This window comes from Drosophila sulfurigaster, chromosome 2R (assembly GCF_023558435.1).
Source record: "Drosophila sulfurigaster albostrigata strain 15112-1811.04 chromosome 2R, ASM2355843v2, whole genome shotgun sequence".
Classification (NCBI taxonomy): domain Eukaryota; kingdom Metazoa; phylum Arthropoda; class Insecta; order Diptera; family Drosophilidae; genus Drosophila; species Drosophila sulfurigaster.
Window position 1 is genome coordinate 27,032,497 of NC_084882.1, and position 24,558 is coordinate 27,057,054.

The following is a 24,558-nucleotide window of genomic DNA, read 5'->3' on the forward strand; positions in this document are numbered from 1 at the left end:
TACTCAAGGAAGAGTAAGATAATAATGCATCATAATTTGAATATGGAAGAAATAAAATTTGTTGACAAAGAAACTGTGAATTTGTAGGAGAAAAGAGTAAACTAAGTATTTGTAAGGTTAGGCAACAAATTGTGTTAAAGAAAAAATATAGAATCGATGAAGAATATAAGAATTAAGAATTTCTTTGGGTCGATAAAAAGGAAACAATTTTGAATGTATGATTTATATTAAATAGCGTTTTGAATTCGAAAATATATCAATGAAAACTAGGCAAAGCTGCAAGTAGAAAACTTACACAAACTATAGATTAGTACAGCAAGTTTTACCAAGAAATATGAATAAATTTATATTGAAAATATTTTCAAATACAATGCAAAAATAAATATTTATTAAACTAAAATAATCAGAAAATATCCAAGTGAAGAGCAAGTAAGAGTGTTTTTGTTAATTTTCATTACATTAAACCAAATCTAATAAATAACAAAATATCTATTTAAATTTTAGGGCGAACTGGACGGTTTGATGCGACAACATCCGCATCTGGCGCATCCCAGCCAGGTGCAACAGCAGCCACATCATCAGCAGCAGCAACATCCGCACCAACAGCAACATCAGCAGCAACAACAACAGCATCTCACGCCACAGCAACAGCAACAACAGCAGCGACAGCAACAAGCACAGCAGCAACAGCAATATGCTGCACGCCAGCAACAGCAGCAGCAACATCAGCAACAGCAGCAGCAACGTCAGCAGCAACAACATTCACAGCAGACACAAAGACTGCAACAGCAGCAGCAGCAGCAGCAGCAACAGCAGCAGCCGTATCAGGGACAAGCGACACATGCTCAGATCCATCAGCCACCGTCAGCGATGAGCCAAAGCCAACAAATGGTGAGCGGTGGCTATCAGAAGCCGCCGCCGTTGACACGCAATCTGACGATCAGCGGGGGACACGCAATGGATGTCACCTCGTACAATCAGCAACAGCAGCAGCAGCAACGTCGTGCCTTGGCCGGAGCTCAATATGCATCGCAGCAGCAGCGTTCGTTTAGCAGCTCCGAGGAGGAGTTCCAGAACCAAATGATCGCAGCTCAGGCCCAAGCTCAGATGGGGGCAACGATCAATGCGGGCTCCGATTACGATGGTGAGTCGATTCGTTTTCTCCAATTTGTTTTGCACTCCTCCAAACTCCTCGTATGTCTCTCAATCGTCTCTCTCTCTCTCTCGCTATTTCGTTGTCTCTCTCTCTCTAACTGTTGATCGCGATAGCTGTGACACAATCTCTCTCTCTCTCTGTCTCTCTTTCTATCTATCTATCTCTCTATTACTTTCTCTCTGTGTGTATTCCCTTCGCTTTCAATTTACTGCTCTAAGTGTCCAGCAAAAGGCGATTTCAAATTGTTTTTTCTTAAATGTTTCTGTCTCTGTCACACTCTCTCTCTCTCTCTCTCTCTCAAAACTCTCTCTTTTGACTCGCTCGCTCAACAACAAAAAAAAATTCCAATCAATATTAAAAAAAGAAACCAAATAACTTTTCAAAAAGTAACACACTGCTGTCTCTCATTGGTGCGTTGTCTTTTCCTTTTAGATCTTTTTGGCTTTCCACTAACAAAATTTATCAATGTGTTTTGAAGCAACATTTTCCCTTCAATTTTCTCACTACCCTCTTTAATTACTTTCCTACTTTTTGATTTATGGTTTTTATGTTGTTCAACTAAGCTCTCTAACTAACTTGAGGTGCTCCAAATTCTAGTGGCAAAGTGTAGAAATTAGATTAATGACGATTATAATTTCTTAAAATGAGATTTAGTATCTATAAAAATAATTGAACATATATGTAATTGTACAAAATATTGTTTGAATTCTACCATTGTTCAACAAATGATACCAAAAAGTTTAGATATTCAAAATATACTCTTTAAATAAATGGGAAATAAATTTTACCATGTTTCTAGAAATATTCAAGAAGAAGATTTTTTAACTCTCACAATAATTGGGAAGTTTTTTAAATTAAAGTAATGAATTTTAGCATTTGTTAGTCAATATATTTTCAAATTATTAAAATGTAAATATTTAAAAAGATTATAAAAAATAAAATATTTTATTTAATAATTCCTTAACTTAAAAGCAGAGTTTTAAACTCTCTATTGTTGCAGTTAGAGTATTGAATTTGACCATTTCTTATATATTTCATAATTATTAAAATGTAAATTCTTAAAAGAGATTATTAAAAAACTTAAAAGTGTAAATTTTTAAAAGAGATTATTGAAAAATTTAATTTTACTATTTGCCAGTTTACAATTTAAATTTAAAAGAAGAGTTTCATATTTCCCCCCCATACATGTTAAAAAAAGTAATTTCTTTAGCGAAATTGGAATTTGGAGCACCCCTTAAATTATCTTTAAGTCGTAAGTCTAAAATTAAGCTAGCTGTAAAAGTAGTTAGATAGCTATTAAACTCTTACTCCAATACACTCACACTTACACACTTTACATATAGTATTTGTAGAGTAAGTGCTGTAAGTTGTTTTCTAAAGTTCTGGCTAAAATCGAATGGCAATTTACGTAGCGAAAATAGCCACGTTTAGTGACCTCCTTGTGTATGGTGTGTGTGTGTGTGTGTGTGTGTGTGTGTGTAGTGTGTGTGTGTAGTGTGTGTGTGTTGTTGTTGGAGGCGTAATCTGCAGGCAAAAAGAGGAAGTCTTAAATTTGCACATAATTTTTCACTGTGCAAAATTGTTTGGGGCAAAGTGCAAGGGAAAAGTTTTTGTGCAAATGCTTTCGAGAGCGCGCCACAAAGGAAAACGCAAGTTGCATGCACCGCATTTGCAAAAATAGAAAGCAAAACCTCAGACCACACTCACACACACACACATACAAACACAAACACAGACAGAGATAGAGATACACGTATTCTGTTATTTTTTTTTGTGCAAGGGAAACATTTCGAGGCGCTTATCTTGGGGCCACTTGACTTTCAACAACAGCAATGGCAATGGGCAACGGTAACAGCAACGGCAACCGCAATGGCAACATAAACGAAATAAAATAAAAATAAATTGTTGACTATGCAACGAAAGAGGAGGCAAGGCAAACGAAAGCGAAGCAAAGAGGGGGGCAGGCAAAAGAACCGCGACAAGTGCGCACTTTTTGGACGTTGCATACTTTTAGGCTGGCCGTTAAATGCAATCAGCATAAATTATATGCAGTAGCTGAAGAGCCATGCTGTGAGTAGTGGAATGGGGAAGGGGGGAAGGAGGAGGTAGGGCCACAGCTGACCCGAAAACACATTTTCCAAGCAGCAATAGGCAACGGCCGAGGCAGAGGCGTTTTCCTTTTTGGCAGCAACCGCAAGATATCAAATAGTTGTTTGGCCAACTTGAGCTGCAACAGAGAACGAAGGTTGGGGGCATGCTTCCTGCTGCTGCTGCTGCTTGCTGCATTCTGCTTGCAGCATGTTTTGCTGCTGAGCGACAACGGCGACACTGTCAAGTGCGTTTTGCCTGGCAAATTTATTATCCTAATTAGAAAGTTTCTTGTCGGCACTTGGCTGCAAGCCTCAATAACCAGCCCAAGCATTTTGCTTCTTCTTCTACTTCTTCTTCGCTTGCTTCTTCTTCGCCTGCTTGTGGCGCCCCACAAACTGCAAGAGCATTTTGGCTTGACTGCGCCTATTACAAGGCATGCATGCAACATGGCGACGGGTGATTTAAATTCTTTTCTTTTTATTGCTGCACATTAGCGTGCAAAGTTTCTGGCAAGCATGTTGCACTTGCCACACACACACCCCCAGTCCCCACTCTCTGTCTCTCTCACACTCCCAACACTTGCTCTCACCATGTCATATAATAATTATTGATTTCAACTTTGGCCCCCAAAAAGAGGCAAGTGCGAGTTGCTTCTCATTGTTGTTGTTATTGTTGTCGTTGCTGGCTCGACCAGCTGCAAGAAACTGTGGCATCAAAATTAGGCGCAAAGTTTTGGTCTCGATAAGCAAGCAGCAGCAGCAGCAGGCTGCAAATTTGTGGCAAAAACTCTGTGACTGTGTGCCACCTCAGCTGTGATAGCTTGCCACCCACAAACCCCTCTTCAAGTCCACTTCGAGCTTGTTGCCACTTGTCTCGCGGTCAGCCGGTGCAGCTGCACTGACGTTCTGCACCTTCCCCACACGTTGGTGTGTATTCACCACAGCGTCGGCGAATTCACCACGATTCAAAGTCAAGTCAACTTTACCACGCGACAATTCACAATAGATTTAAGCGTCGCCAGACGTCATGCGTTGGAATTTTTCCACTTCCAACTGGAATGTTTCCCACACACACAAATACAATTGGAATGCAGCACGCATGCGCTTCTCTCACTTTACAACTCTGCTTCTCTCTCCCTCTCTCTCTCGTTCGCTCTCCACATTTGCCCTTTCCTCGTGTGGATATTCCATGGCATCGCCATCAGCAGCAGCAGCAGCAGCAGCAAAGAAAGCAGCAGCAGCAGCAGCTGATGATGTTGCGGACGAAGCGCGCGTAATGTCAAATTTATTTGATTCAAGTCTAAAAATGTATTTCCCTTTATGAGTTAGTAAAACAACAGCCTTCCTGTTGTGGAATGTACTTACCAGGCAGGAGTGGAAAGAGTGGCGATTAATGAAAGGGGTTGAATTAGTATTTTGAAAACAGTTTCATGTTGACGCTGCAATTGGAAAAGAATAGATCAACAAATTTGTTGTTAGGTTAGGTTAGTCAGGCTGAACGATATGAAACTTATTTTGAAAGACAAATTTGAGTATTTTATTTAATTGCGAATTTATAAAATGGAATATATAATTAAAATGAAGGTTTTTTAATTGTAATTTTGTTAAATTTAATTTGGAGATTTATTTTTTTAAAACTTTAATATATAAAAGACAGAAGTTTTGGGTTTGGAGAGATCTCACATTCTTTAGGAACAAATTATATTATGAGAAGTTTGTCGGTATAATTAAATATGTTGTAAATTAACTTAATAAGTTCCCCTATATCGTTCCTTTGTATTCAGTTCCTCAATTTTGCTCTTTAGTTCGTTCTTAGCTAGTTCTTCACTTCAAAATCAAAAAATGAATAACGAAATGGAAGAAGTGAACGATGAACGAAATTGAAGAGCGAATAAAATGAACGCCCCCGTTCTGATAAAAATGAGCTAAAAAACTTATTCCGTAATTTAAAGAAATTGTACGCAGTAATTGTTGCTGCGTAGCTTATAATTTAACGTCTTCAATACGCATTACATTGTGCATTATACTGCTGTAATCAGAAAGAAGAATAGATGGAAGTCGATGACGCCATTCGTGATGCGCTTGATTCCTACGCAAAAGATCAGATTGCTTTGCACTGTGCGTTACGCTGTCATTACGCTGCTCCTCTTTACCCTCTCTTCGTCACACTCGCACAGTTGTTGTCTCACTTGGCTCCAATTCACTCTTCAGTTTGGTTTTGCAGCGACGTCATTTCATTCACTGCCTTTCATTTGATGCAGCGTCATGCTCTTTACTACGAATTCGCTGCCAACAACACAAACAACAACAACAACAGCAACGAGCAGAACTAATGCACTTGCAATCCAGTTAGACAGAACAGTTAGTCAAGCATCCAACACGCGCGCGCCTACGCTTCGTTGTAGTCGGACAGGGGGGGAAGAGGAAATAGGGAAGAGAAGAGCATGGGTTTTGTGGTTGTGGGTGCGCTGAGTGCGGCGTATGGGGAGTTGGCGTTGCCACCCTGCTGGAAAGCAAAGACAAACACGTTGATTTTGCCATTCGCCTTGGAGGTGGAAACAGCAGCAGCAAAAATACAAACACACACACACTCAGTCCCAGTGCAGCAAAAACCCCTGGCCAAGGCTCAACCCGCTGACCCCAGCATGAGGCAGCAGCAGCAGCAGTAGCAGTAGGAGCAGCAGCAGCTGTCAATGTTATCGCAGTCAGCGTCGCTGTCGCTGTTGGCGTAGCAGTCAGCTTTGGGCTCGCTTAACTTTATTTTTAGTTGTGCATTGGAAGCGTCATGGGAAAGTGCTTTTACATCAGCAACAACAATAATAACAACAACAGCGACACGCGGGGCGAACTTGTAACATTGTTATTGGAAATGTTGTAGGCTACCAACAACAATAATAACAGCAGCAGCACGAACAACAACAACAACAAGCAGTGAGGGTAGGCGCCAAAGGAAAGCGAAAACGTAAAGCAAAATTCCATTGAGGTTTTTTATGAAATCGAAACGAAATTAGTTTTCGATGAACTTTAAAGGCGACCAAACACAGCCGCTGCTGCTGCGTTGCGGTTCTTCTTCGCTCTTTTTCGCTCGTCGCACGTGTCGCAAAAATTGCAAACAATAAAAAATGCAAAATAATATCACAATACATCATAAAGAATAAAAATGGATACAAAAATGAAAATTAATTAAACACAAGTGTTGAAAAACATTGCGAGAAAAAGACGCGAGAAAACATAGAACAATTGTGAGAAATCGAAAGTGAAAGAAACCAAAAACGAGACGAACGCGTGTGCGTGTAAATGTACGTGTGTGTATGTGTGTGTGTTTGTGTTTGTGGCAATTTTAAGGCTAAGGCTAAAACAACAACCTTGAAGCGAAATTGTGCAAAAGAAATGTAAGCAAAAAAAGAAAAAAAAGGGAGAAACAAAACAATTATACTACAGAAGAAAAAAAATGTGTGTGAGTGCGGAAACAAATCGCATAAAGTCGCGGCGGTTAAATAACTCGTAATTGCCATTGAATAATAAATAAGTGAATCTGAATTCTTGTCCGCTGAAGGACAAACAAAAAATATAATGCCATCAAGTATGCTCACAGAAGGTTAAAATTGTGCTCGAAGAAATATTTGCACGAATTCCACGCAAAATAAAACAATGAAAAATCTGTTAACTAAAGTGCAAATTCAATTTGCTTTCAAAAGGTAAAAAAAACAACTGCTGCCAATCGAGAGTTAAGCAAGTTTCGACCACAAAAATAATAGAATAAATTAAATCGAATTGTAACATAAATCAAATTTTTGGCTAGCCCAAAACTGCGCAAATTGTGGCGCCCATTGGTCGCTTTTGCATATGGCCACCCACACAAACACATACAGGCACACACACACACACTCACACACACACATACCAAAACCTTCCTAGGCCGTTTTCTTGCGTGGGCGACAAAAAAAAGCAGCAGTAAAACATTATTCTTATTATTATTCACTTGCTGAGGGTTCATGAAATTTGTGGGATTTGAAATTGGCTTCAAAACGAAAACAGCTGTTACAATACAGTTTTAAAATCTTTCTAAAATTTACATAAGTTTGTTACAATACAGTTTTAAAATCTTTCTGAAATATACCTCATAAGTTTGTTACAATACAGCTCTCAAATCTTTCTGAAATATACCTCATAAGTTTGTTGCAATACAGTTCTCAAATCTTTCGGAACTATTCCTCAAAAGTTGGTCAAATTTAAGATCTATACACAAAATTTTCTTACTTCACTTCAGCATTTATTGATTTTTTTTAATTACCAAATTCAAATAATTTGCATTTATTAGAAAATTCACAATTACTTTACTCGGTGCCACAGTTTGTAGCACGATTTTGGCTAGTCAAAAAGTGCAATTAAAATCAATTGATTATAACAGTGATTGAAATTTTTTATAGTTTAGTTTAAAATCGATAATAAAGTGCAATAACCTAAACCAAACGCCAAGAATTAAGCAATTTTTAAAGTAAATTCATAAACAAAAGCTAAACAACAATAAGGTGAGTCGGATCGCAACCTGTGCTTCACATAATACAACAACTAACTACAGCTAGCAACAACCCAATCAAAAAAAAAAAAAAAAAAAATAAAGCAACTGCAACACTTTTCTACAACACACAAAAAATGCTTAGAACAGCTAAAAAACCAAAGCCAAAACAACAACTAAAAGAATCTCAGCAAAATGCAAAATGCAAATAGATTAGCACACAACACACAATCAAAGAGGAGGAAAACAAGAACAAATTGAATCGCTTACAAAGTAGCCCAAAAAATTGCAGGCATTTGCCAAAATATCCTAAAACGAACAGTTCCCAAAAACAAAAAAAAAAAAAAGAAATGAACCAAAATTGCTGCCAAAAAAACCGCTTAGACATACACTGTAAAAAAAATGTAGTGGCGAGGAAGTAGAAAATAATTTCGGCCAATTCCGAAAACGTTTTATGCCATTGCAGATGATTTTTAAGGAAGTAGGATAGATAAAAATTTGCTATAAATTGAATTGCATGTAAAAGTATATTTCTTAATTCAATTTAGCTCTATTTATATTTTAAAAAAAAGTTTCACAAAAGAGAAAAGAGCAAAAATTTGCTATAAATAAAGTGAAATGAATCTAAAAGTAAATTTCTTAATTCTATTTAGCATTACTTATATTTTTATAAAGGAAAAAAAAACTGAAATTTTTAAATTCATATTCAAAAATACTTGTATCCAATTAAAAAGTTGTGTCATGTGATCTATATTTACATATTTCTAGCATAAAGTTGGCATTTTAACCGCCAGCTATTTGTAGGAATTGATATCCTGTTGTAAGCTCAACTCTTTTTTTAGTCCGCGCTCTTTTTGATGCACTGAACATCCAATTAGTTTCCGCTTGAATTGCGCATTTAAAAATACATTTTGTAGCATACTTTTAGGAGGCGCCAATCGACTCGCTGTGGGCGCTAATCATGGACAAATATGTCATCCTTTATGTCTGTTGCCCCTATACAATATACTAACTCTCTCTCTCTTTCTACAATGGCATAAAAATGAGGAAGGAGGGAAGGGGGAGAACAAATCAAAAGCAGCTTCTGTAACTGCATTCAGCCCCCGCATAGTGCGCATCATTTGCCATCCATCTGCTAACAAAAAAGGACTTCTGTGTGTGTGTTTTGTTGTATCCTTCTATTGTGTGTGATTTTTGGTTTTGTTTTTGGTCTGTGTGTGTTCGCTGCGTATTTGCATTTCGTTTAGCTGGGGCCAAAAAGGATGCAGCAAGCAAGCAAGTTTAATTCATGAATAAAGCGAAATCAATAGACAAATAAGCAAATGGCCAAACAGCGAAATGTCAACCACAAAACGCGAAACATGTCGCATATGGCGACAGCACAGCCTGTAAATAAGTAAATAAATATAGACCGCCGCCCACACACACATATGTGTGTGAGTGTGCAAAAGAAGAAGATGTTGGAGAAGTGTGAGGCCTGCGGCCTATTTTAAAATGTGAGCAAATGCAGCCGTGGGAACGAGACGAATTTAATTAAAATGTTGACCAACATATTTGCCTGTCCATCTACTATGTGTGTGTGTGCGTAGGCGTGTGTGTGTGTGTTGGTTGCATGTGCAACTGTGCGTATGAGTGACATTAATGCGAACATTGAGGCTGGCCAGCCAAAGGGACGAACAACACTAACGCATTTTCGTGCGTACTTCTCTTTGTTGTTGTTGCTGTTTGTTTGTGCTATTTATGCGCCTGCGTCTGCCTCTGCATATGTATGTGTGTGCAGTGTATGTGTGTACGTTTGTGTGTGTGTGTGCGTCGCTTACTGGTTTAAAAATAGAACAAGCTGTTCTCGCCTGCTGTGCTTTTGCCAGCCGCAATGCCCAAACACCTCGCCTGCCGCCTGCTGCCTGCTGCCACGCCTCCTCTCCACCTCTCCACCTCTCCACCCTGCCGCCCTTGCTGGCAACTGTCAGGCAAACTGGCTAGAATTTATGGACAAAAATATAAAACAGGAAGCAAGTGTGGCACTCACACACACACACAGACACAAACACACGCGCCGAAACAAACACAAACTAAGGAAAAGTTTGTTTGATTTAACCATTTTTTTTCTTCCTTCATCTTCTTCTTTTTGTGTGTTTGTTGTGCGTTGATTGTGCATAGCTCGGCACACACACACACACACGCAAACACACACATAGTTACACACAACAAAGGGCAGCAGGCTGAAGCGACCAAACGACCAAACGACCGACAGCCCGTGTTTTTGTACACTTTATTGATTTTTGCCTTCTTTTGCGCCTTTCTTTTCTTCTTTCGTCTTGGCTGCTCGCTTCCCACCTTCTCTTCTTCCCACACTCTCTCTTTCACTCTCTCTCTGTTGCCCACACTCTCACTGTATCTTCTCTTTCGCTCTCGCGCATTTTCTCGCCACTCTCTCTCTCTGTCTGCCGCCTTCTCCACCTGCCGCCTGCAATTGTGCGTGCGTTTCAGCATTTCAGCTCACCAGAGCAAACACTGTGCTACAAAGATCTGTGCAAATTAACAAAAAGATTTCAGTTTAAGAAGCCACATTCAATATTCAATTGTCACTAGCGATAATTTTTATGCTTTTAGTAATTACTTTAAATTAGAGCGAATAGTTCACATCGTTTCTATTTATGATAAATCAAGTCCTACAAAATGAACAACAAATATATTTTCAATAATCAAACTACTTTAAAATAGAGCGAATAGTTCACATCGTTTCTATTTATGATAAATCAAGTCCTACAAAATGGAATAACAATTAATTTTTCAATAATCAAGCTACTTTAAAATAGAGCAATACTTCACATCGTTTTTTTTTTGATTCGATTCCTAACTTACCTAACAACTAAATGATTTAATAGTCAATTGTGACAAGCAATAATTCCTACGCCTTTTATTTTCGAATAAGTTCAAGTTTCAGAAGCCTTTAGTAAAAGTTATATTCCAGAACATAATTCTTTTCAATATATTCTAAATCAATAAATTATATGGATTAACAATTAAATTATTGAAGTATAATAGTTTTCCAAAATATATTTTGCTTTCCCATCCATTTGAGATTGTTCAATATACAATTGTCCTGGCGAATCTCTAATTCTAGCATGTGGCAATGGGTGAATTTCAAATTATGGTATGTGATAACTTTATAGAGATTCCAAATTATTGAATATCTATACTAATTTAAAATTGAAGTAAATAGTTTACATCGCTAGTTAATCTCAATCACTTCAGTACGAAATATATAATTGTTACATGCTATAAATGATGAGTACTCAAGTATAGCATGCGATAACTGCGATGAAGTTATTTCAGAAGGTTTCATTGTTTTTATTCCTTTAACATGGAGTGAATAGTTCACATCGGTTCAAGTTCATCTTAATGACTTCACAACAAAATGAATTAACAATTATATTAAATATTAAATATTAATGAAATATTAATTTGTCACATGATATAATTGGTGAGTCTCCAATTATAGCATGCGATAATTTGCCATGAAGTTTTAGAATTTCAGAAGGCGTTATTATCTTTACTACTTTAAAGTGCTAGTTCAAATTTTAAAATATGTTATTCACTTTGTCAATTGTCGCATGAATATTTAATTATCACATGCGACAATTGCTATGGAGTCTTGAGGCTTCAACTTTAAAATGTTCGGAATAGTTTATTTCGCTTCAAGTTAATCTCAATCACTTCACTACAAAATGGAATAACAAATATATTATTCAATATACAATTGTCACTTCTATAATTAGTAAATATTCAAATATAACGGTTATGGAAGTTTTAATATCTATCTAAATTTAAAATGGAATAGTTCATATCATAATATATTATTCAATATACACTTGTCACATGCGATAATTGCTGTCTTCTATTCTATAATTACTCACTATTCAATTGTCACATGCGATAATTGTTGAATATTTAATTATCACATGCGATAATTGCTAAACCTTCCATTTGAGAAAAATGTCCTCTGCATTGAAGGTCAAAATTGTAGCAAGAGTTGATCTAACTCAGTCAGTTCCTTCCATATATATTATATAGTACATATATAGTAAATCCAGTGGCCAGAAGCAGGGCACGAGAGTAGCGCAGTGAAAATCAGCCTAGTGTACAACGGTGTAATTTACTTTAGTTTTTGCTTTGTTTTGTTTTCCTAAGTTCTTTTGTTTACACTAAAACGTTGTTGTTGTTGTTGTTGTCGTCGTTGCTGTTTTTATGTAATTTTTTTTGTGTTTATACATACTATATATATATATATATATATATTTAGTTGTTGTTCTGCGTTATTTTCTCGTCGTCGTCGTCGTTACGGGCACAATAAACGTTTTATATCGTGACCAAAGTCAAAAGAAACTGTGCCAGGGGTATGGCCCACAATAGGAGGACAACTAAACACACACACACAAACACTTGTGTCTGTGTGTGCGTGCATGTGTGTGTGTGTGAGTGTATTGGTGTGATTGTGTGTCAAGTTTACAAGTTTAAAGAAATGAGCGCAATGCGTTGCCGACGACAACATTTCTATTGCTTGTAGAACAAACCAATTAAATTGTAGTTGAAAAATTGCTAAACAACAATAACTCGTAAGCAGCTAAACGCTTGAAATATATGTAGTTAACGTATTTAAGTATTAAGATTATTAACATAAGTTAATTTTAAGTTCATGTTAAGTATGCGTATACGTAATGTGCTCACAATTTACCTAACTTCACCAAACTTTATTGTTTACTTTGTATGTATATTTATTATATAAAACAACAACAAAATATTGTATATTTTCTCCACTCTCTCTCTTTTCTATTTGTTTAACCACCCGAAATCAAAATCAAAATCGAAAACCAACTCAATTTGCCCACTCAAAAATGCCCGCCACAAAAAAAAAATATATTTTGCAAATTTACCAACCAAAAAAAAAATATATATATGAAATATATTTTACAAAACCTATTCAAAAATAAATACAACAACAACTACAGCAGGTAATTTTGGCGGCCAAACAAATCTCTCGCCCGGCGATCTACAGATTCATGCAAATGTAAGCAAAATGTTACAAAAAAAAAGAGAAAAAAAAACAAAAACCAAAATGAAAATGAAATCAAGCAAAAAGTTTTATTACATTTTTACTGCGTGTCTCCTTTTTAAATGTTATACTTTATTTATGATTTAACAAAACGAAAAAATGAAACAAGTCACTTAAATGGAATGTACAATTAATTAATGTCGTCTCTTATTAATCCTTATTTGAATTAACTTTGTTTCTTTTTCGAAGCACTTACTGCCAGTGTGTCCACACTCTCTAGACTTTTAATCCTTGTTCCTTGCATTATTTCCATTCGATGTTTGTGTGCGTGTGTGTGTGTGTGTGTGTGCGAGTATGTGTGTGTGTGTTTGTAGGAGTGTGAAAAACTCCTTTTTTAATGTTACTTCTTCTGTTCTGCTTTAATAACCTCTAATCACAACCACACCACGTTTTGAATACCTCACCTCAACACAACTCACCTCACCCTTCCCCCCTCTCTCTCTCACACACACACTTTCGCTCGCTGCGCTGTGTATTATCCTCCTCCTTACGTTTTCAATTATTATCTTCCATGTTTTTCTTCTTATCTACCTTTTATTTCTTACTTGTAAATGTAAATTTTAAATGACAAAATGATAAACCAAAAACCAAAAAAATTACAAAGTGAAGAATTTGCATGGATATCGTAACGCTGTTTCCTCCTAACTTCAACACACACACACATACAAACACACAGAACAGTCTCTCCCAACACTCTTCAAACACAACAAATAATAACAAATACAACAAGCAACACACTCACAGCTCCAAATTCAAGTAGTTGATGTTTAGGTCCCACTCAATCCCTTTTTTGTAGCCATAAGCAAATGCATAATTATCTTGAATCTTTTAGCCAACACAGATAAGTATTTCGATTTCCGTATACTCTATATCCAAACAAAATAAAACTGGTTCCCAACTGGCACAATTCCAGATCAATCAATCAATCAATTGCCTTGTTTGGCTTGCTGTCATGTTAATCCCGAGCACAACTCCGATTGTAACTCACTTGATGATTAGCTTAGGTCTTAAGCAGTAGCACCATTTGGCCAAGTTTCAGCTCGCTGTATGCTTTGTACTCCAATCTTGGCACTCACTACTGCTCTCTTTATCTCTCTCTGTCTCTTAGGTCTATTTAATTACGTACTTTTATACTTATTCATAAATAGTTAACATACATTACATACTATGCATAACATTTAATACACACACAAAATGAAACAACACACAACATTTGCAGCTCTTCGGAAGCGTATTTTCAGCAGCTGTTTAGAAGGGAATAAATTCGGAAATAAATAGAGAAGTGAGGAATAATCTAATATCTATTCTTTAATAAGAACTTTAACTTTACATATTTCATAAAAATTTTCCAACTTAATTTATAAAATGATTGAAAAAGTTTGAAGTCTTTCAACTATATTAGATATTAGTTTACTGAATGAACACTTAAATTTTAAATATCTAAAATATCTTAAATGTATTCTTCAGTAATAACAAAATCAATTGGCAGCAGAAAAAGTTTTAAACCATTCCAGTTATTCAAAATACAGATATTAACAAAAAATAAATAAAAATCAAAGAATATAAAGCATTAACTTTTGATCACCAAATTGTAACTTACAATCTTTTATCCTAAAGTTCTCTACACTTCTTCGATAGTTGCTGAAAATTCGTTTCCTCCCACTAATAAGTCTGATAACCATACGTATTCAATTTACACAAGAACTATGATTTTTGATTTCGAAAACATATCAACATAATATCGATCAGCAGCAATACAACCTTTATGATTAAATACTCGCACCTTGTTACATATTCGCCGAAATATATTTAATACCCGAAAGGACAACAAACTAATGTCAGGCAAGCAGCGAATGCGACAAGAATGTGTTTTTTTTTTCTCTTCCATATCGAGCAATTGAGAAAGTCGTTTCGTCAGTCCCCCGTTTTGAAATAAGTACTACATAGAGAGCCAACTTTTTTCTACTACTCTACTCTACCCCCAAAATTAACCCCCCAAAAACCCTTAGAGATGAGTAACAACAAAACAAAAGCATTACTAGTACATCCTACATCTACAGGCGGGCGTCTTCAGGTGCGCACGGATCCCTGGCGCCAACAACGCAGCCTCAACGAACGTGATCTGTTGACGGTCGGCGGTTCGTACGGTTCGACGGACTTTCGCCTGTTGGGCCATACGAATCAGCGGCTTTACGCCTCGGCGGATCAACGGGATCGTTACGAGCTGCAGCTGCAGCATCGCGATCGTCTCGAGCAGTATCCATTGACCAGGACCGCTCGCTTGGACGTGCAGCAGAGGAACTCATTGAATCGCAGCAATCACGAGCGACAATTTACTGGAGGAGGAGGAGGTGGAGTCGGAGGAGTCGGAGTTGGGGGAGCTGGTGTCGGTCTTGGCGCTGTTTCTGGTACTGGTGCTGGAGTCGGTGGTGGCGCCTTCCGTCGTGCACCGCCCTTGGCCGCGGCCAGCGGCTGCGGAGGCAGCAGCAGCAGCAGCACCAGCAGCAGCTACTATCCACAGAGCCAGAGCCAGAGCCAAAGCAAGCCGCAGATTGTAATCGGAGCGGGCACGGGAACGGGAACGGGAACGGGATCATCAGTGGGAGCAGGCATTGCTTATGATCGTGGCGCCATGTCGGCAACAGCAGCTGATGGCGCCAGGGGCAGCCTGAGCCGAGAGCGCGGCCTGCTCGGCGCTGGCGGTGGCGGCGGCAGCAGCTCCCTCAGCTCCACGGAGGCCGCCTACTGGGACGAGCCGACGGGCAGCACATCCTCCTCATCGGCGGCCCAGGATTCGCGTCGCTTCACCGAGCGCAGAATAAAAAAGACCGTGCGCTTTGATGCCCACGACGATGAGTCGCTGTTGCTGCCACCTGGCAGTGGAGGTGGTGGCAACAACAGCAGCGGCACCTTGCCACCAGTGACAACTATATTGCCCTCGACGGCTGTCGATGTGGGCACAGCGACGCTGTTGACCAGCGCCAAGCTGACGCAACAGCCCCTCGATGGGGATTGGTCGCGTTGGGATGCCGAGCGTCAGGGCAGCCAGGATTCGGCGACCAAAGATTCGGGCATCGATACGAGCAGCACGTTCACCAGCAGTGAGGACTCGAATCGCGGCGATGGCCCCAAGGTACACAATGCTGCAAAGTGCGACAAGGCTAAATATACATATGTGAAAAGAATTCCCCCATTTCAAAGATTGACTCCCCCCGAAAAGATTGCATTGTGTCTGTGTAGAGTCTGAGTGTGTTCTATGTGGTACCCGAGGATGAACTCTCTTCTGTCTGTCAGTCTGTCTGTCTGTTTGTCCATCCAAGTGTACCCTATTCTGAATCCAGCCGCTAACAATTCTTTCCAGTCTTTCTCTTTCTCTCTCTTTCTCCTTTCTCTCTCTCTCTCTAACTTTCTCTGTTTCTTACTCTCTGTTTGTTGTTCTTGTCATGTCTTCAACTCGTACCAACCGAATATCAAAGTTGAACCCTTTCATCTACTTTTATTGTACTATATAGCGATCTAGTGTTTTTCAGTTTGCATTCTTTTTAGGCCACACTCTCCAATATTAATAATAACTCGATAAGTCCAGCTCTGTGAAAAGAATCTCTGTGAAAAGAATCCCCTTCAACCATTTACAGATCGAAAACTCTTTACAATACTCTCTTAACAATTGCATGTCATATTTATATATCATATTTGTTGTCTGTATCTATCTATCTCGCATGTACTACGAGTCGTATACGTAATAAGCACAACAGCTTAGTCCCCGCGCTCTGTTCCCCGTTCCAATGCTAAAACCCCTAAAAAACACCTACTAACAACAACAACTTTGCACGTCCTTTTTATCGCATGTCTTCTAAATGTTGTACAACAATCAAAAACTATTTTCCAAACACTCTTTTTTATACATTTTCGATATTCGATGTCGATTTACGACAAAATAACTGAAACGTGTGTGTTCTCAATGTAGGTTTAAAACCAAACGAAAAAAAAACTCAAGCAAAATGTGAATGAATACTCTATAATCTATAACTATTCTATCTACAGTGTATTTTAGTAGAAACTGTTTTTAGCTCATAAGAAAACACAAAAAAACTGAAAACTGAATGTAAAACTGGAATTGTACAAAATGATTTTATTTTGAATTACTTTTGAATTGTTGTTTCCTTAATTGTTTCTTTGGTTCAACTCCAAATGTATAAGAGTTTAGTATAAGACTTAATATTATAAGACTGTTGTACGGTGCAAATCTAAAACTATAAACCATTCTACTTCCTGCATACGATCATCGACATTCCGCAACAAAAAAACTCAAATCCACAAAATCTATGCAAAATTGATATCCACCGATCCACATCACCCGAACACCCCGAACTCAAAATCTAACCATGATAATCACAAACCACCAAAAAACCTCAAATAAAACCACCTCCACCTCGAACCACTTGTAATGTCACGAAACCACCAACAACAACCACCATCTGTATCCATATAGAATCCGGTGAATTGGCAAACATCCGCGGATAATACTCGCATGATTGGTCACATGATATTACGTAAATACTATGATGGGGAAGATATATTAGGCTTAAAGGTGAACGGCGGTCAGCCTATTGGCAGCATCCATGGCGGTCCATGCGGCGCCATTGTGGAGAAGGTGAAGCGCGGTTCGGTGGCCGATCTCGAGGGCTGCATTCGACCAGGTAAACAACATTCCCCCACAAATCATCAACCCCCCAAAAATATTCATTTCTCCATTACTCATCTCTTTACTTTTCTGTCTTTCTCTCTCTCTTTCTCTCTCTATATATTGCTGTCTTTATTCATCATGCATTCACATTCACATCATTCATGCAAAACGACAACGACAACGACAGGCGATGAGATCATCGAGTGGAATGGACGCAGTCTGCACAACAAAAGTTCAGATGAGGTCTACGATATTATAGACGAGAGTCGACTGGATGCCCAAGTGGAGCTCGTTGTCTGTCGCTCGTTGCTGTTGCCCACCGGGCCAAGCGGCAGCATCGACAGCGGCGGCAGCAGCAGCAACGTCAGCCCCATCAGCGCCTGCTCCGGTTCCACCAGCAGTGCCCCCCCAACGACGCTCCTCGGCCAACACGCCGCACAGCGGCCTCGCCACCAGCATGGCTGGCAGTGCGGTGGTCAGCAGCGGAGGGCGGTATCTGCAGCGTAAAGGTGAGGGCGGGATCTTATCTTATACTCTATATGTGCTTTCATGTGTGTGCTTATCTGTGTGTGTTTGTCTGTGTGTGAGAGTCGTAACTGCTTGTAAGGAATCAACCATCGATCGCTCCTTAATGATCTCTGCTCTTGCAATCAGCTAACGGTGTATGTCTAAGCATTGGGTTGAATTAAAAGATATAGTAACATCTACTTAGTAGGAAGCTATAATGCTACAGTTGAATACATAACATACAATTTAACAAATTCATTATTATTACATACATATTTTCTGGACAAAGTAAATAACTTTAAAATTGAAAGTATAAATACTTAACAATTATTTCATTAAACGAATGAGTTAAATTATCTGTAATGAATTATCGCAATTTTTATGAAATTTTAATTCCGAAAATTTAAGATTTATTTAATAATAGATACTAAAACACTTACCTAAATCGATTGACTTAAATTGATGTTTTTCAATTGATTTTTATGAAATGGTAAATCCGAAAATTGAGGATTATTGTGATTTTTATAATAGATAGCAAATTACTGAGCTCAATCGTTTAAAATAAATTAATTTAATATGAAACTTAAACCTTCAACATTAAGAATTTTTTTCCAAATTTTCAAAATTCTATAAATTATTTATTCGAAATGTTTATAACTTAAGTTTGCTCAATGAATTTGATCAATTTATCAAAATTCAAAACCGAATTTAACTTGACAAATTTGATTTATGTTTTCAAAATGATCAACATCTTTAATCCACACAATTTTAAAATTTCTCAAAGAAATTTACCATATTATCAAAATGTTAACAATATTAATGCATAACTTTCAAAATTTAAATATAAAATATTTTTTTAAAATTTTAACAAATTATCAAAAGATTGTCAAATAGATGCATATCATAATTTGAAAATTTTTTAGATTATTTGAACAAATTGAAATCTAACTTTGAAAAACGAATTTGAGATTTTTTTTAGTGTTTCAAATATATTAAAAGTTTTTCAAATTTCAACTTAAAAATATTGTAACAGACTTGTGCCAGAAAATATAAAACACATATGTATTTCTCTACACCGATTAATACCTGCGACAACTTTAACGAACCATTCGTATTCTCTGTTTCGCATTTAGCGCCTGGCGTTGAAGCCCTCGAATTGCATCGTGAGAAGCCGAGTGTGCTGATCACATCGCCTGGATCGCCGGATCTGCACGTTAGCGGATCGGGCAACGGGCTGCGGCATCGTGGCGCGGGCAGCTCGAGTGTTGCACAGCAGACACAGCGTCTGGGTGCCGGAGGCCACAGTCACAGTCACAGCCACAGTCACAGCGGGAGTAATCACAGCAGCAGCCACAGTCACAGCAGCCATAGCAGCGGCAGCGGGGGCAGCAACAGCGGGAGCGGGAGCAGCAACAGCAGCGCGACACTACAAGCAGCAGCTGCTGCCGCCGCGGGCGGCCTGCACAGCACAACGACGGCGGGCCATCATCACCATTGCCATCCGGCAGCGCCATCACCGCCATCGCACACGCATCCGCACCCGCATCCGCATCCCCATCAGCATACGCACAGCCACTCGCATGTGCCGCACCATGGCATGGGCATAACAACGCAACCGATACCGATCGAGGGGCGGCTGCAGCTCAAACTTGGCTATGATCAGAATACGCTGCAGTTGATTGTGACGCTCGTTTGCGCCACGGGTCTGTCGCTGCGTCAAAGCGGCGCCGGGCGCAATCCCTATGCCAAAGTAAGCATCGAATCAAGGACTTTCCTCAAGTTCAATACTTATGAGTTGGACTTGTTTTGCAGGTGTTTCTGCTGCCCGATCGCAGTCACAAGTCAAAGCGACGCACGAAAACTGTGGGCACAACCTGCGAACCGCGCTGGGGTCAAACGTTCATCTACTCGGGCCTGCGACGTTGCGATCTCAATGGTCGACTCCTGGAGGTGCGTTTCCTTTTTACTCTTATCAACTCTCATTTAGATGGCTAATCACTCGTCATACTTGCAGGTCACACTATGGGATTATGTACGCTATGGCGCCAACGACTTCATCGGCGAGGTGGTCATTGATCTGGCTCATCACATACTCGACGACGAGGCCGAATGGTATCAGCTGCAGCCACATCAGGACACCTCTCATCTCGTATGTCTTCTTCAGGAACTCGTTTCGTTTACTTTCGTTTCATTCCGTTTCGTTTCGTTTCAATTATGTGCTTCTTTGTTTCCGACGTGTTTATCGTTTCTGTTTCATTTCGTGCGTTTCTTTTTTTTGTGTTTCATGCCGTTTCGTTGCATTTCGTTCCTAAGTGTTGGTGTTTGGTAAACGTTAAAAGAAACGAATATGCAGCCAAAGTCCCAGGTTGAGGTTTTCGATGCCCGCAACAAAAGTTTGTTTGAGCGAAAAACTTAACACAAAACTGAAAAGCAGAAAAAACTAAAGAATCAAAATAATGATAAATACTTTTTTTGTTTTATTATTTTTGGTTTTGAAGTTTTTTGTTTTATTCGGTAATTTAGATGTAATGTTTATCCCCGCAGCCGTCCACAAATTGAACTAAATTATTAACTGAGCATTGCCATATCTTTTGTTTTTGTCGTGCACCCACCAAAATAACCAAACCAACAACCAACCACCTACCACAAAAACCACCATCTGAAAAAATAAACAACAACCAAATCCAAAATCAAAAAAATAAAACAAAACAACAACCACACCACAACAATACCAACAACAACAACAAAAACACGTGCTCGCTTGCGCCGTTCCGTTCTGTTCCATTCCAATAACATTTCGACGCAAAATTTATGACAACAACAACAACAACGATGAACAGTTACGTGACGAGGGCAGCGATGTGGACGGCCTGATACTGACACCGACAGATCATTTATCACCGCCCAGCACGATGTCGCGTCTGAGCGATTCGGACACAACGTCCGAATGCGACATCGATGGAATGACGCCCGGTGCCAGCATATCATCCATGGGCAGCTCCACCAGTCCGCCGCTGCTTGAGGTAACAACAACAACAACAACAACCACAACTACTACAACAACAACTACTACTACAACAATAACAAAAACCACACACATTGAGTGACACTCAACAACAACAAGAACAAAATTAAATCAAAATATATTATTTATGTACATACTTATATAAAATATACTTACGACCCACACACAAACACACTCACACACATGCAGTCATTGTATGGGTGTGTGCATGTGTGTGCGTGTACATGCAACAAGAACTGACAGCAACAAGAGTGAGGACACATAAAGGGTCACACACACACACACACACACACAGACAAACAATCGCAGCTTGCCACTTTCAGTGGCACTTCAACAAGCTCACACATTCACATAATTCGAATACACACACACACACATATACACAGCACACACTCACACACTCAACACCCACATACAGCAAAACAGTTCCGCCTTTTCTTTCACACTTGCAGAGCCAACTGACAAAATTCTCCCCCCATCATAAATGTGCCAACTGATTCGAATAAAAAATTAAAGCACACTTTTGGCAGCAACTAAAAATTAAATTAGATAAAATCATAATTTAAATATTTCATACGAAATTGTTGAGGCTACGTTTTGCCATATGAATACTTAAATTCAATGTACCCAAAGCATTTGGAATGTACTCAAAATCAATTTAAATGTCAGCTAATTCGAAACTTCAAGAGATTTCAAAGATTGTTAAACTTATAGAAATAGTATAGAAATATCATTTTTCTTAAATGTTTCAATATGAAATGCTGAGCAACGTTATACCAGAAATACTTATATTAACTATATAACATTTAATTTGGAAGACGCCAAGCTCTCTTAACAAGAATATAATTTTAATACAAAATATTCCTCTAAACAAAAACTCAGCTTCAAGTAATTAAAAGTAAAGTAATTATTACTCTCAAGTTGTTTTGCAAGTCTTGTGAAAACAAAGGCCTAACGTATACGTGTTATTTGATCCTGTTTTTATTCTCCGTTTTTTTCTGTGGCTTATCTTATTGTGCGTATGCATTTTTTTAATTCCTTAACTGTGTGTGTCTCACCATTCTCCACTCGCAATTCGCATCTCACAATCGAGAACATTTTTAGCCAGTCTTTGCTGGTCCGTCCATCATTTGCACACACATATATCACGCATACGCGCCGTTATCCAGTTAAATGCTCGCATTCACATTCACATCTGCCCACCAAAAAGGCTTCATTGCTGTTCCTGTCAGTTACTTTGCATGCCGGCGATAACCACACAAATTCGAGATACCAATCCGTACAGTTCATTATCGGAGAAATCCCATTCAGTGTACATATATTTTATTGCACACCATTGTATAAAGTAATTATTGTTTCAATGTTTGATTTTGATTTGATTTTCCCGTTTTCTCAACTAATTGGTGTCGTTGTTTCGTTGTGCGTGTGTTAAATTTTTCACTCTCTAACTCTGAATCTCTGAATATTCTAAACTCTCAACTCTTATCTACGCTCTACTAAACAAAAAACTGAAAACTAACTAACTCTATACTAAACCAAAGAAACAACAAAACTAACTATAACTAATCCAACAACAATCAGCGCGTGGCATTCGAAACGGATGTCAATCGTCTATATATTTCTCTCTATCTGTTTTTCTTAAGCATCATCAGTTTCAGCTATCAATAATAATCTTTGCATTTAAGATCAAAGTAATCATAGTTTAAGTGGCTTAGGTTAAGTTTCAGTGTATACTTTTATAACTTGAGAACACATACTATATTTCTTTTCAAAAAAAAAAAAGAAAAAGAAAAGAAAATGACAGAAAACTGTCGCAAAGAATCTAAAGTCCCAAAACTTTGCATTAAACCCAAACCCAAATTAATATAAATGCATATCAATTGCACTACTCCACGCTATATAGTATAACCGATATATACTCCACACTCCACTCAACTATAATTTAAGACAGCTTTTGCATGCCTTTTGCCTTGGCCAATCCACAAGCTACTAACAACTCATGTGCTTCTATTATCTCTGTAGCTTTAAGTGTGTAGATTTGTTGTCAATTTGTATTATACTTGATTTGATTTGACCCGAGAAGAAGGAAACATCCAAAGATATACACACACTTAACCCTTAGTGAACCCACCACCCACCACCACCCACTTTTGTCATATGAATATCTAATATACAGAGACTCTCACACTCACACAAACGCAATGTAAAAGAATTAACATGCAATCATGTTAATATACATATATATTATTTACTTATTTACTTTCTCTCATTTTGATCATATATGTACATTTCTTTTATCTACTCCTCTTGCTCTCTTTCTCTTTCCTTCTTTTAATATATATATCTTAAACAAACAAACACGAAACACGAATAACTTCCTTACCCGAACCCTTCTCGTTGATCTTGTGCTGATATATCGCTTCCCAACAACAAACAAACATATATCGAAACTATCCCTAAACCAACCCCAAATCACAAAATATTCAGCTCGATCTAAACGAGCGTCGATCCAGACGTGACATGTCACCCCAGGGCCGTAAACGGGTGGCCGGAATGGTGGCCCGAGATTATCGCACTGTATCTGGCATTGGACAAAGTTATCACAATCAGGTTTGCACCTAAGCTAAATTAACGCAACACTCGCCAAAAAAAAATAAAAATAATATAATTCAAATTCAGAACAGAACAGCACAACAAGCAGGTAAACACGAATCAGTTCTTTCAAACTAGGGTTCTATTACGATCTTCAAGTAATCGTTGTCCGTCATAAAATATCTTAAATAAGAATATTAGGTATATTTCCTGTAGTCAGATATTTCTTGATTTACTTTCAATTACAATTTCTGTGATATATCTCTTCTTAGATTTGTCAGGCTTACCTTGAATCAATCTCATTCATCCGTGGAAGTTTGTAAATTTTTAAATAACCTGGCAAATTCCTTCATCAGTATCTCATTTATACATTTATCTCTATTAGCTCGAACTCACCTTTAACCCCATTTTAGCTAGGCCCACCTGCCAATATTAAACTGCACTTTCAATTTCAAATTTTTGCTAATCTCTTTAATTCAAACTCAAAACTAATTAACTAAACCAACTACTAACTAATTGAAATGCAAAAGCGACGCTTTCATCGGTTTGCCAAACACGATCTTGAGATCTGTTCCTGAACTGATAGCAGCGTTGTTTCCATGTTGTTACCTTGATTTTGTATTAAAAAAAAAAAAATACTCTTGCTAATTATGCCTTGACTTGTAATTACAAAAAACTTAAAACTTGAATTTAAATTTACAACTTACGCATACTATTATCCGTGTTCCAGTAGAAGTTTGCAGTAACCAAAAACAATAACAGTTAACCAACAACTAAACACACACTTGAATTAATTTGAATGAAACTCAGAACCACTCTCTCCACTCTCTCACATATACTTGTATATGCCTCTTAGACCGTAAGCT

At 38.2% G+C, this 24,558-nt stretch overlaps 1 protein-coding gene across 1 annotated transcript in view; it reads left to right on the forward strand.

Moving 5' to 3' along the window:
- Positions 1–24,558, forward strand: part of LOC133839436 (uncharacterized) — a 60,331-nt gene that overhangs the window by 19,560 nt on the left and 16,213 nt on the right. The window contains 10 exon segments of the mRNA XM_062271000.1: positions 505–1,144; positions 14,942–16,014; positions 17,374–17,581; positions 17,756–17,972; positions 17,974–18,077; positions 19,209–19,825; positions 19,888–20,025; positions 20,090–20,224; positions 20,916–21,098; positions 23,588–23,710. Coding sequence (XP_062126984.1) covers positions 505–1,144; positions 14,942–16,014; positions 17,374–17,581; positions 17,756–17,972; positions 17,974–18,077; positions 19,209–19,825; positions 19,888–20,025; positions 20,090–20,224; positions 20,916–21,098; positions 23,588–23,710 — 3,438 coding nt within the window.